This window comes from Abrus precatorius, unplaced genomic scaffold, assembly GCF_003935025.1.
Source record: "Abrus precatorius isolate BTA unplaced genomic scaffold, Abrus_2018 Scaffold2, whole genome shotgun sequence".
NCBI lineage: Eukaryota > Viridiplantae > Streptophyta > Magnoliopsida > Fabales > Fabaceae > Abrus > Abrus precatorius.
The window spans coordinates 38,006,711-38,021,552 of NW_020874362.1; the positions used below are offsets into that span (position 1 = coordinate 38,006,711).

At 30.1% G+C, this 14,842-nt stretch overlaps 1 protein-coding gene and 1 non-coding gene across 4 annotated transcripts; both read right to left on the minus strand.

Moving 5' to 3' along the window:
• Positions 1-7,412: 7,412 nt before the first annotated feature.
• On the minus strand, positions 7,413-13,813 carry LOC113859205. Of its 3 annotated transcripts, none has more exons than XM_027492018.1 (16): positions 13,655-13,813; positions 13,139-13,396; positions 12,865-13,026; positions 12,660-12,710; positions 12,137-12,271; positions 11,919-11,942; positions 11,661-11,772; positions 11,147-11,272; positions 10,991-11,040; positions 10,483-10,641; positions 10,305-10,400; positions 10,101-10,216; positions 9,884-10,007; positions 8,441-8,554; positions 8,191-8,271; positions 7,413-7,880 (listed from the first exon to the last, which is right to left on the minus strand). In XM_027492018.1, exons 1-16 carry the CDS (start codon positions 13,796-13,798, stop codon positions 7,734-7,736), a joined length of 1,899 nt encoding a protein of 632 aa, XP_027347819.1. In that variant the 5' UTR covers positions 13,799-13,813; the 3' UTR covers positions 7,413-7,733. The 3 variants fall into 3 exon arrangements, with proteins under 3 accessions (XP_027347819.1, XP_027347821.1, XP_027347820.1); XM_027492020.1 differs by having other exon boundaries at positions 7,433-7,880; positions 12,865-13,010; positions 13,655-13,729; XM_027492019.1 differs by having other exon boundaries at positions 7,585-7,880; positions 9,884-10,216; positions 12,865-13,010; positions 13,655-13,753.
• A 957-nt stretch (positions 13,814-14,770) lies between these two features.
• On the minus strand, positions 14,771-14,842 carry TRNAG-UCC. The gene has a single exon. It is a non-coding gene; the product is annotated as a tRNA-Gly (tRNA).

The following is a 14,842-nucleotide window of genomic DNA, read 5'->3' on the forward strand; positions in this document are numbered from 1 at the left end:
TATATTTTATTGATGTTTTATAATTTTTAATAATTTTTAATTAATAATTAAAAATATAATAAAAATATGTTAAACATTGTACTTTTAACATTCTTAACCTAACAAACTTTTACTTAATACTTTTAAGATACAGTGTGTTTTAGATGTTACTTTTATTAAAAAAAACATTTCTTTAGTATTTTTATTTACATATAATTTGTTTTATACATATATAGAAACATTTAAAATAAATGAATTTTAGATTAAAAAATTAAAGACTTTATATAACAAGAAAATAAAATCATACATGAAAAGAATTTGCATCATTTTAGTGTTTCCTTTAAGAGCAGTCATGATATATAATAATTTATATGAACAAATTTTGTTCAGATTGATTAAAAATAAAACTCTTTGTAAAAGTTAAAGTATCATTTTTTTTATAAGTTAGTTTTTAAGAGTGATTTATGTTTAAATTTTTTTAATAAAATTTTCATATTGTAGAAAAGAAATCTTTATATAATTCGCTTAAAAAAAATAACGATTGTTATTTTATCGACTAAATTTTTTTTTCCAAAATAAAAGAAATATAATACATATAAAGTTATAGAATTAAGGTAATGATTCACAATCTACCAATTCATTTCATGACGTACAAAATAAAGATGAAATTATTACAAATATTTGTGTATAAGGAATCAACAAACTTTTATGAGTTGTATCCAAAGACATGAAAATTGATACTTAGATGTAGAAAATCAAGTACACATAGTTATTGATATTTTAGCACAAATTTAAAATTTAATTTTATCTCTTTGATTCTCTTAATTTTATGTTCTTAATTCTATTAATTAATCTATTAATAAAATATAATTAATTCATAATTAATTATTTATTTATTTTTCTGTCGTCTGAAATGAACAAAAGAAATATTTTATTTTTTTCTTTTAACAATTTATAATATTTAGTGGACTTTTTACTGAAATTCAAACTTAGACGAAGTTTTTATCTTCTGTCAAGGAAAAAAGAACAATAGAATTTCTAAGAAATTTTTTTATTTTTTATTTTAGAAACATATGATTATTCATCTTCTTTTCACAATTTATGAATTGCTGGCACATTGAAAATATTTCGAAAGATTTTTAGGAAATAAATCTGATTTTATTTTATTTTTATTTTTTTTTGTTTGAAGAAATGAAAGATCTTAACATTAAAAAAAAAATCAATCTTTCCTTTTAATGGATGAATATTTCTTTAATTGATAAACGTGTGGTTTATATGCTTCCAAAATCAGGAAATATAATAATTGTTATTTTATCGACTAAACCTTGAGGTTGAAAATAAAGAGATTTATCCAATATTATTAAACTTTTTTTGGGGTTAAAACGTGCATAAGAAGTTTTTTTTTTTTTTTTTAGGTTTAGTGTCCATTTGGCTCACTTTTAAAATTAATTTCCTTTATCTTAGCCATTTGAGAATATATATATATATATATATATATATATATTATATTTAATAATAAAAGATTAATTTTATGAAATTAATATTGTCCAATTTCAATGAATATATTTTAAAACTTAAAATGCGTATTAAATATTTTTTGAATTTGTAGTTGAGATCATGATAAAATATATATATACATATATAATAAATGATTAATTTTTAATTAATATTTATAAGTTGACTTTATTATTTAAAATACACTGGTCCCTTGTTTTTGTCTGAGGTTGTAGTATACAAAAAGTCTCAAAGATGCATCGGTCATTTTATAAACTAGTCAGGCCATATGTGTAAGTTTATCTATAAACAGATTCATCTTTGTACTGCAGGCCCAAAGTTAGTGGCTTTTGGTCATGGCCCAAATTTATCTTTCGGATAACCCATTTTCTAAAACAAGATACTGGATGTTGACAAAAATAAAATGATTCTAGATGGCATATTGGGCACTCTTCTTTTTGTCAATAATATTGGGTTCTTTGAGAAGGTCTTCAGCACACAGAGAGACTCTTTGGAGTAGTAAGGCCTAACACTTTTTCAGACTCTTCATGTATTTGTGCTTTGGTGATTAAAAAAACTTGTATTTGTGCTTATGAAATTGGAAGTCCTTTGTTGATGCTTGAATATTCTGGGCTAAAAGTTCATGGAACATGAGAACACAAACTATTGATATTTTTTTCTCAAACATGTTCCAGATGCATATAATAAGTGACAGTTAGTATTTGTTAAGTTCAAAAAGTATAAAGAGAAATATTTTGTGTGAATTATTTTGCTGTTAGAAACATTCACTCGCCAATAATAGCCTAACAAGGCTATTGCATGATGATATTCTACCTATGATCAATCCCCATAGAATCTTTTTTGTAGCTGTTAACTTCATTTGGCAAATAAAGCATCCTCTTCATTTTGATGCTGATTGAACAAAATCAGCACCTCTAGAAATGTTGCTGTGATATTTTGCTCTTTTCCCATATGATCGCATTCATTAATTTTTGTTTTACCCTTAGTACCATTACTTCTAAATCATCACTTTAATCATGCATTCATCCTATTATCTATCTTTAAGATGCTCTTTGTGGGTCTAAGAAGATCTTTCTTTCAGACCCTGATTTACAACCATCACATAATAAAAAAATCCGATGTTCCCATCAAAATTTTAACTCAGAATTTCCAAAAACAGGTTATTGAGGAAACCATAATCATTTCATCATTCCTTCCTCCCCTTTTCTGCAATTCACACCATAGAATGTTTTGGAAATGAAAGGAGGGAAAACCCAAACCCAAATTGGTAACAAAAAACTTTCAGAACCATCATGCCTAACCATCATTATTGGCACACGGGCATTTAGTGAAATGATGCTAAAACTTTCTCCTTGTAAAGTCTTGCGATACATATACCCATGCTCATTCCCTATTCTTGTACCTAAAAGAAGGAAACAAAATCTGACATTTTAACTAGAGAGAATTAAAAAAAGGTAAGAGTTAGCTCACCACAATACATACATAAACATAGTACAAGGGAAAACAAGAAATGAAAATGAAACATCTTCCCACAGGGAAAAACCATGTATATTTGAATATTTTATGTAAAAAGAAAAGCTGAAAACATAAAGAGAAAGGATACAATATGGACTAGTTGCCGATGAGGTTGTCAGAATTTTGGTCAAACTATCAACCCCATGTGCATTCTTAATTCATTCAATAAATAAACAGACTTAATTCCATCTTAATTTCATATCTATAAATTACTCACACCAATTCATTTGAACATGCACAAAATCTCAAATATAATGTTTACAAAATAATGCCTAACATTTTTGCATATGATATATATGTGAACAAACTGGGGTCCAAGAAATGATTAGTCTCACATCTACACATGCTTCTGTTCTCACCACCAACCGAAATGGAAAAGCTTTAGGATAACCCACGAAGTAGGGCCACTCCAAATTGAGTTTGTGATTCTCCATTACCTCCAAAGAGTGCCTTCCTCACACACATTTAAATGCAGGTTCTTATAACAAACAAACTGAACACTTGGCATTCAAACACCAAACAAGAATCTCAATATCTCATATTATGGTGCTCACGACCTATCCATGATTGCATACAGCCATACACGTCCTTATCACAGTTCCCACCTTCTGCATCATTAGCCCCTCTTCAAATTTGTCTCCTTTTCAAATGCTACATCACTCACAACCTGTATCCTCATCATCTCACATGCACCACATTGGCCTATTATCATTATTCAAATTTTCTTTTACCCTTGCTCATATCTCTAAGTGAAATGCTAGCAAAAACCAATATAGCCCATGAAACCTCCCCACAAAAAATTCAACTTGTCTCAAAACCTGTATCTGATAGGTTGCTGGAGAAGTTCTATGATGTATCACAGTTTGACTTTGATTATGAGAAAAGTGGGTTGTGGTCTCCACCAATTCCGCGCACAGTGTTCTTGAGCTCACCAGGAAGGATATTCAGTGAGCAAGAAATGCTTGAAAGACTCAGAAGCAGAAATGGACGAAGACATAGCAAAAGAATCAAAGTCTGCTTCAGTGTACAAAGATGCTTCTTTCCCTGTTCCATTGGTTCCAAATGGTACATGTCAATTTCCTCTGATTTTTTCCCTAATTTGCACTGAAAAAATTCTACCTTATTCTTTTTTGCAGGTGTTCTGTTGTGCCTGACACTAAATGTAAAGAAAGTAGCACTGCTTCTTGTTAGCATACAAAGTGAATCCAAAACTTCCATATGATTGCATTATCAAATTCACAGGAATTTATATGTATTGATTTATTTTCTTTTTCTTTAGTCAAATTGATGTATATGTCATTTTATAAGCACATAGAGTATCAATTCTGCTGTCCATTCTTTTCACTGGAGATTGCTTTAGTACCTTTGGGTCCCTTTGTCACATTAAGACGCTCTAATGTCTATTCTTCATCATTGATTGAGATGCTAATAGCCGCCTGTTGATATAAGGTTGTGTCAACACAATTCCTCTTTTCTGTTAACACAATATTTTCAAATCCTTTCGGAACAAATTCATAGTAACGAAGTAGTGATATAGAAAATAGGAAAAGGCTTATCCATTCATTATCTTTATTGTGCTGGCACAATAGGCCCGTTTGCCATTTTGTCCAAAAGCATTTCAAATCAAGAGTACGAAGGGCTCTGTTAGACTGTCACCATAACCAAAATTCTATGTGGACACAACGCTTTTAATTTCTTGAAATCTTTATTTTCACTTCCAACTGGAAACCCTTATGGGTCCTTTTCCAAACAGTTTCATTATTCTGATTTTTTAAATTGACACTTTATGTAACACTACCACTTTTTTTTTTTCACAATTAATCTCTCTCTCTCTCTCTCTCTCTCTCTCTCTATATATATATATATATATATATATATATCCCAAAATACTAAAAAAAAAACATTTTTCAATGCTTACAAAACATTTTCCTAATTATGAATTTTCAAGAGTTGGAGATTGAAAAAGTGGAGCATTAGATTTTATGCCTACGTTGTAAAATGTTTACAAGCCAGACTAGTAATAATTACAGGAGAAAAAATAATGCGAGAAATGTGGATTTTCTAATATTAATGTTCTTTTCTTCATTTTTTTATACCCCAAATCTAATTTACTTAAACTGACACAAAAAAAAAACTTAATGAATAATTTACTTAGATGTAATTGTGGGTTATACAAATAATTCCTAATTTAGTGGAACGAAATTATTATTAGATTAGAAAGGTGAGATATTTATGACTAACCAATGGCCATTCTCTGCGAAGTTTCCACGATGGAACGGTAACCTTCCCATATGAGAATTTTCCAAATCTAAAAAGAACTTGATGCGTGTGTACCAAAGTTTCTGAGGAAATATTCCAAATGAGAAGCGGCTGAAGAATACTAGGAAGAAGGTGAATGTTGTTTTATCCTAATCACTCTCCTCTTTCTTCGTTGCAATATGTTTCGTGAAATTCACAACATCGAAGAAGGTTACTTAGAGTGATTACATATCATTGTACAAGTATTTTTATTAATGGGTCTTGTTTACAAAGTGACCAACGAAAACTAGCTAAAATTTTTAAATATATTCTATAAATATTTTTAATCAAATAAAAATTATGGAAAGAAATGTATTTTCTATATAATGAATGCTTTTTCTCCTATATTATAACATCTTATTTTTGTTTTCTTAGTTAATATTGACCATATCCTATTAGCAACTTTCTAGAAATGTCACCAAGAATTCACCAGATAACTAGTCCCTTTGGAGAACCTACCTCCAGCTGGTATTTTGAACGCACCATCATAAGAAATTAACATAAAATATTGGTTATAATTTTAATGATGGAAACATGCCAACCATGAAAAGATACGATGTAACAGAAACACATTTCAAGTGAAACAGACCGGTAAGCGACCAAAAATGTTAGGGGTTCGATGTTACAAATTGAGAGTAATCCAAATTCTACTCCTAACAGAGTCATATTTAGGAAGTAGAGATTATCAATGTATGAAGTAACAGCAACACAAATTCTTGAAAATTTTCAAACAAATTGTGTAACTGTGCTGTCCTTGGTCCTAAAACCAATGCATGTGCCTGAACAATATGTAGCACTGGATGGTCACCACATGTCTCTCAACACACCTTTTCTGATAAGATCCGAAACAATCATATTGAAGGTTACAGAATTAACCCAGGAATACCATAAGGTTAAAATTCTAGAAGAAGTAATCAATATAAATATAATTATCATCTCATTTCCAGTTGAGTAATTTGGAAAGTAAATTCATAATATTCCTAATTCCATCATAAATTTGTTCTCCACTCCAATTTCACAGACACTATGATGAGTTTTGAAACTGCCAACTCCATGGACATGCTAAGAGGACACTCAAGGAGCTCATTGTGTGGGATCTCCCTTCCACTATTTATACATTCTACACCTACACTCCAAAGCTGCACAGAGGAACAGCAAATGATGAGTTGAACCGTGTTTGATTGCTGAGAAAGGAAACTGTTATCAACTAGTAAGTATCATATGTAATGTTTTTGTATATTTATAAAATACAAAAAATTAAATTAAAACATTATATTAATTGATAGATTATTATTTTATTGATAATAAATATAAATATGTAGATATTTAGATTTTGTAATTTTAAAATCTCAAATTATTTTAATGATGATTTACATTCTATTATATTTAATATTGATTAATAAAATTATAGAAAATAAAAATATCCTTTATTTAAATAGCTTATCAAGATATAAATTAGTATCGATTCAATGTGAAGTTCATGACACGTCAGGATATAAGAAAAACACATGATTTTATATGAAGAGAAAATATGAGATGAAGCTATGAGAATTAAAATGATGTCTCAAATTTAATATTATTATGGATTCTAAAATGATTGGATTGATTCTCCAAGAAACCAGATCTTTAACTTAGGTGTATATGAATGATTACACTAACAAGACCAGGATTGAGAACTTGGGAACGATACAAGGGAAACGGTGAAAGGTAATATATATAATCAATTCGAAAGAATTTTAAAGAGAAGAAAGAAATGGGGTGTCATTGTTCAAGGAAAAATGTAAAAATAATGAACAACTTGTGAAGTTTTAGAAAAGAAAAAAAAATGTTAAATAACAGCAAATTAATTTTTTTTTATAAAAAGGATAATATATGATTATTTTTTTCCTAAAGAATAAAAATATTTTTTTTTTTAAGACTCTTATCTCTTACCCTTCAAACACTTCCTTTTCGCTTCTCTTTAAACTTTCAAATAAAACTTTGATAAATATTGATGGATCACTTTATTAGCATATAAAAACAAAAACAAAAAATAATTAAAGAAAGTTATTTGATTGATGAAGATAGTATGACTCTTACTAATAATAAGAAATCGTGTAGATAAAACACCAAAATTATGTTTCCAGCTCGAAACTCTAATAACTGTAAAAAGATAAGAAAACTATAGTTTTGTCATCCTACAGTCTGAATATAAAATTAAATGAACATAAAAATTCCTTGCTTCCTATTTGCTAGAATAAATGAGGCAAAGGAAACCATGAATCAACACAGAATATACATGCATCTCGTAAGGTAAAATTCATGTCTAACTTAGTTTTAAAAGGTATCACATATTTGTCAAGTTTCTCTTTAGATACAAGGACTATGTACAGATCTCAACATCCTCACATCTGCAATGTTTATAGCTGAACAGCATTACAGGAACACTAAACAGAAACAGAATTTTGTAGGAGAGCTTCCTTCCCAGTAATGCCTTCTTTCAAATTTTTAAAATATATGTCATAATCCTTTTCTGGAGGAGGGTTTGCTGGATCCACAGAAAATGGCTCACTAAATGGAACAACACTTTTGACCTGCAATAGAGATAGTTATGTAAATGTAGCTTGCAAAATAGTGAGACTGTCCAAAATCAAATTACTAACCATTACATGCACTTATGCCCATATAAAAGCCTGAATGCACTGTGTTTTTCCATAAATAGAAGCAACAATAGCGCACTCAATAAAAGGTTAATATACTATTCAGGCCAAAGCCTGGATGGAGCAGGGTCCTCCTCTCCTAAAAGGAGGTCCTCAGTTCAAGAGAATTTTACATTACATCTAAAAAATGTAAAATACTAAACAAATTATGATAAACATGAACACAATAAAAGAAAAGGTTGACCTCAAACGTTTTGTCACATGCATAAGGGCTATCGAGTGCTGCTACACAAATACGAGCAATTTCTTCCCGTGATATTTTACCCTGTTAATTTGCAATAGATTGGCAAAATGAGCAAAACGCTACTATATAGATATAGTTACAAAAAGTTGCCAAAAACGAAAAAGTCAAACAGAAGCAGAAATATATTGAGATAGAAAGTTTAGTAAGAGCACTTGAACCGGAAAGGATCCATTTTCTGTGGTCACTATACCGTAATATTATCTCCTTGATCAAAGATAAGATCAGCACCAGCAGGCTCCTCAGTTAAGGCACAAGGCCTCACAATTGCATAGGGAATGCCACTTTCTCTAAGTAGATCCTCACCCTATTGCAACATCAACCATAGTTAGCAAATAAAGATGTGACACAGAAATGGGAATTCCATAAACAGGTTATGCTAAGCAATATGGAGGTTCCTTGAGCTACCCTTTATGGAGAAAAAATACTTCTTTTCTTCAGTAAACTTGAGCGAGGGGAAAAAAATTTCAGTTTAACAGGCACTCAAATTACAGCAAAATTCAATGGTTGACCATTTACCTAATTTATATGTAGGAGTAGAAATGAGTTGATTTTAATTAGACTTTATAAAGCATAAGTCTAACCTATTTATTATATATAAGGTTTTTTTTCTTAAAATCTAGCCTTTTGCCATAAAATTTGTTTTAAAAAACTACTTTGCATTAAGATCTCTAAACAGGCTAACAAGTATAATTTTATAACATTATAAAAAAAATAATACACAAATAAGTAACAACAAAAATAATAATAAATAACAATAATAATATTTAAAGAAAACTTGCATGTGCAAATAATAATGCTTCAAAAATCAGACTAGTCATTAAAATTGTAAAAGCAGTAATATGACCAGAATTGAACCCTAACGGAACCAAAGATATATAAATACAAATTTTTAATATACAATATTATAAGGAATAAAGTAACACAAAATCATAAAGAATAAGTTAACATAAAATGGCCATATTCTATGTTTTGTAAGATTAAAAAAAATCAATAATAATAGGTGAGGGAACCTTTATTCATGAATCTATTTAACTTTGTAGCAGAGGGGGACGGGGGGAGGGTTATTAAAAAATTACAAGTTACAACAACTATTTCAAACTGGTTTTAATCACCAGTTTTGCTATAGTTTAACCAATTCTCACTTCTAAAATCAACTAGTTTTGGGTTTAATGGTCTAGACAACTAAACAGTTCACTATTTTTCTAGTTGAACTGTCTGGTCCAGTCCAAATATTTAAACATAGGTAATATCACTAAGTAAATGATAAATATTTAGAGAACAGCCACCTAGTGTTCATTATTTTAGCGTAGTTGGTTAACTTGGTCATCAGCCTATTTAGTTTATATATATAAAACACCAGATTATTATTACATTCACGAGCAAGGAAGCTACAACAAACAAAATGAATATAAAGGATGTTAAAATGGTCTAGGCATTGAACTCAATGACCAATAATATGATGCTTAATTTCAGCTTCAATTATCATATCTGGAAAAAGAGGGGGGGAAATCTTAACCAACAAAATCAGTTCTGCAGACCAAATAGATGATAGAGATCCATAGTCTGAAAAATGGATACTTGAAATTTTTTTAATATATTCATGCTAAACAAGGAGCCATGACCAGTTTTTTACCTTCAGTTTAAATGTGAGGATATAATCCAATTCCTTGTTTAATCGAACTGCTGGAGGCTGTTTACTTAGATCAAGTCCAGGCCTTTCAGGTCTGGTAACTCCGGCTGAGCTCACATGTACAAATCTAAATGTGACAAAAAAAAAAGCATACAACAAAAGATTAAGTACATCAGGGGGGAAAAGGAGGAGAGAGAGAACAAAAAAGATAAGGCTATACTTAGGCATTATGGGATCCTTTATATATGCCCGTATGCTTGATACTGGAAGCTCAAATGGACCTTCCACAAAAGTTTCATTTAATTTACCATCATACTCAAACTTGCTGAACATGAGCTGCAGAGAATTTTGTTTCATCATTAAGAACAGTACGAGAGATTTCTAAGGCAAAAGATATAAAGAAATACTAACAACAGAGCCATGCCTGCAATGATACAATGATGCTTGGATCAAATGGTGGAGCATCAGGCACAGTTCTTGCTCGAAATACAGGCCTCAGGGAAGAAAATGGCACTTGAATCTATGAAAGACAAAAGAACGACACCCTTGAGTGTCAATATTAGATAATATAGAATGTAACTATTGCATTAGATGCGGACTACCGATTGCCATTTGCCTTTCTCAGTGTTAAAGCCTGCAGTGTAACCAAGAGTGTCCCAATCATAGCTTGTGCGAACAATGACTTTATATCTTCGGCCATCTCCTTTTAGGCGAAACTCCAGACCATCATATGCAGAAAGATTCTCAGGTTCTGAGAAATTCTGAAAACCAATCACGAAAACTCTCCTTTTCAAATAATAACTCAATTTTTCAAAGTAATTAGTTAAATAAAGTGAAATCAATATGTTCATCACAGCAACAACAATAACTGCTACTTGTAGGCAGGCAACAGCAAAAACTTAGAGATAATTATAGTCAGGCAATTCCAAGACATGCATATTTAATACAGAAAAAATGAAACAATTGAGTGTTTCTGTTCCATTATTCCTAAAGAACTGAAAAAGAAATTTTCAGATTAGTCTACTTATTGAGTCAGGTAGCAATTAGCAAACATAGTATCATTTCCATTTGTCAGGCTTCATTGGAAAAATATAAAAAATCACAGTTTACCTTTGTTCTGATACTTGTAAAGCCACCATTGTTTGCTGTTGAAACAACACCTGGGCTAGATACACAATTGTATTATTTTGAGCAATAAAACACCGGAATTTATCACAGTCACCCAAAAGTTCAGTCACATACATTTTGCAAGAATCTGACACATACCTTTAAAAACCCCAGTTGGTCCGCCATTTTCACCCCCAGTTGGGTCAATTTGAAAAGTACTTTCACTAACTCCGCCCATTACCACATCATCTAAAGCACCCCAAGGAAGCTGCCTATAATTATTACCTGCAAGGGAAATATAAAACAGATTTTATAAACAAGATGCACAAAAGTATAACTATAAACATTTGTAATTTGTTCTCTATACACAATACAAACTAACAGTAATTATATACACTACAACATGTTGGAAGTACAAAGCTAATCCATTGACTGAAACAGTCTTCTATTAATTCTGACAGCCGATTCAATAAGTCTTGCAACTTGATGTTCAAACTTCAATCCAATATCCAATATGTCAAATTATTACCCTTTAAATTTTCTTCCTACTATTAGCATACCAGAACTTGTCTTAAGTTTGATGGTCATTGGTCATTTATATGCTGAAAAATTATCAGGCATTTAAAAAGTTGAATCAAACACAATCAATTGTTATTGTTAACTAGGAATCTACCTTCAAATCCAAATAATAGCTTTCCTCTTCGAAGTCCAAGATTGTCCTTCACAGCCTTGATTAAATTTCTCATTCCTATGTACTCTACCTTTTCTGGTGAATCACCTTTTATCTGCTTTCAATAACCATTAACTTAGAAAAAAGCTTCTAGAGTTTTACAAAATGAGCTTGCAGACCAACTGGACTTCCAAATTAAATAGAGAAGAATAAATCTGACTTTGAAGATAGTGTCAACAGAAAGTAAAATCAGTAAGCTACCTCCGGCTCAAAGAACTTAATTCCCTGCACCATAAATAATTTCATTCTGTTAGAGAAAACTAATTATGAAGCCTTCAGCAAACAATCATGTAACTAAAACCATTGAGAAAAGAAACGTAAGTTAATATTATCACACTCATTTCTCACTGATAGATGAGCATTGATTACTGCACAAGAAGAGTCAAATTGCTACTGTTTAATAGAAGCACTGGACATACTTGGCTATATTTTGCTCTATCTGGAGTGTCTCCTTCCTTAGGGCCAACAATGACAGAAGCAGCATTTATCACTTTCTTCACTCCTTTAAAATATTCAGGTATCAAAGTGCTATCTTTTGTAATATCTCCAGTGACCTTAGTTTAAGCATAAAGGTCAGTTGGCATCAGAGAAACTCAAGGAAAAAGAAACTATCAATTTTTATCTATCATGCAGCTAAAAAATATGAAACACAGAAAATTTCTGCATTCGTTATCTTCTGCCAAGTCTTGAAACTTCAGAAAATCCTCCATACAAAAATTAGCTTAGAACTTTAAATGGCCCAAAGTCAATTGATTATCTCTTCCCATACAAACGCATCACTCCAATTCAGTTACACCACATTCTCAACAAAATGATAAACATTAATCTAATCTACCAATGTTTAGAATTGGAAGCCCAAAGCAAATTGTTGTGAACTATAGAAGTACATATTTATTTGATCATTTGTAAAGTCTTTCCATACATTCAATTAAAGTGACTCACCAAATCAACATCTGAGCCTAACATCCTTCTTGCCTTCTCTTCATTTCTGACCTGATAAATATTGACACAAAAATTTAATATTTGTTATCCACTGAGTTCAAATATTTATAGACTGAAAAGTCTTAAGATTTTTATTTATTTTTTTATTTCAAGAAACTATTATTTGCAGTGTAATCTTGTGAGAAAGGTAAGTTAACAACAATACCAATACTCGGACTGGAATTCCTTTCTTCCGTAATATGTCAACCACTCTTCGACCAACGCCGCCAGTAGCTCCAGCTACGAGCACAATATCAGAAGTTCCCATTGAGTTAACTGATTCACTTGGGGAAGGACCAGATAGTTTCTCAACTAGAAAGTCAAAGAACTTCACAATTCAGGAATGACGAATACTCATTAGTTGATCCATACCAAGCTTTTTTTTTTCTTCTTTCTATCATTCTTAACTTATACTAGTTTAAAATCAACTAAATTGTCACCTTAGCAGGAGATGGAAAACCATTGAAGAAGTACAGCGTTTTTACAAATCTTCCAAAATCCCAATTTTGCCTTCCAGCTTCAGCTGATATTGAAAATTTATATGTTCCAGAAGCAGAAGAGAGTCTGGTTGACGAACGTTCAGAAACTAATGTGTGAGGTCTACCATAAATCTGAAGAAAAGGTTTAGGCAGTGTAGGTGATGCCAAAATGGTGTGTGAAGATTTCTTACAAAACTTGATTCTGGGCAATTCAGGGCCCTGCGAGATGAAGCAAAATTGACATCAATCAACAGTGGGAAGTTTCATCTTTAGCAACAACAGCAATTAGAATCAGCAATAGCATGAATAAGGATAAGAATGCCTCCACTGAACTCATCAATTGCATAGGCTTTATATGCTTCTCCCAAAAAAAATATTTTGAAATTCAGGAAAGGCAAATTGATCCAACTTGAGTCCATCACATGATAAAAAACAAGCTTCATGTTTCTATCAAAGAGAAAGAAGTGAGAATGTTACCTGAAAACTGAGAAGAGAAGTGGAAAGAGGGGAGGAGAGAGTAGTGAAGCACATTTCCATTTCCAAAGTAATTGTAGCAATAAGCTTCCAAATTACGTTCCCATGATATTTGCGGTGCAGGATTTGTATCAACCACAAACGCATTACTGTTTTTTTATTTATTTTAATCCATTACTGTTTTTTCGGTCTCTTTATTAAACAATAAGAAGCATTTTGTTTATTTTAATTATAAAAATATCTCTTTAGCTTGTGTTTAACTACATCATAAAAAATATTACTTTTATTAAATTATGATACTTAATATTATCAATTATTAAAATTTTATATTTTTTATTCAATAGTTATTGTGTTATGTAAATTTTTCTTGTCTCTTTAAATATATATTAAAAATTTATTATAAAAATTATACCTTTATTTTTTTATAAAATTTATATCAACAAGATAATTAGTTTTTATGATGTCATTTAATACGATAAGTATTTTTAATAAAATATATATTTATAAAGTATAATTAAATTATTGATTATAAATAATGAATTATTTATTTATTTTTATAATAATAACAAGACAGTATTTTGTTATCCTTTTTCTCAAATCTGTTCATTTATGTAGTTATGAATTTGATTATGCTTTGTTTAATAAAATTTTAGGATTTATTTTACTTTTCAATAAGTCATTTGCAAATTTTTGGTACGGTTATTTTTAAATTTAAATAAACAATATAAATTATATTAAAAATTAATGAATATTTTTATTATAAATAATAATATTTTATCAAATTAAAATATGTTAAAGAGATAAAATTTTAAAAAATAGATTATCTAAATTAAAACATATCATTTTTTAGTATAATAAATTTATTAAAATTATACTAATTTTAACATCTCTAAAAGAATATCTAATTTAATATATTATATATAAATTAAAATTAAAATATAATTTAATTAAAATTAATGAACCTTAGGAAATAATATATTTTTTTAAGTATCATTCATCGCACCATTCTCCGATTTAAGTGTCACGTATTACATCACTAAATATCAATTTTCTAAATATTAAAAAACCTGAATGATTGTCAGAATAATCGTAAGTAAATAAAAGAAAAATAAGCAAAAGTGCGTTTGCCGGGAGTCGAACCCGGGTCTATTGCTTGGAAGGCAATTATCCTAACCGTTGGACTACAAACGC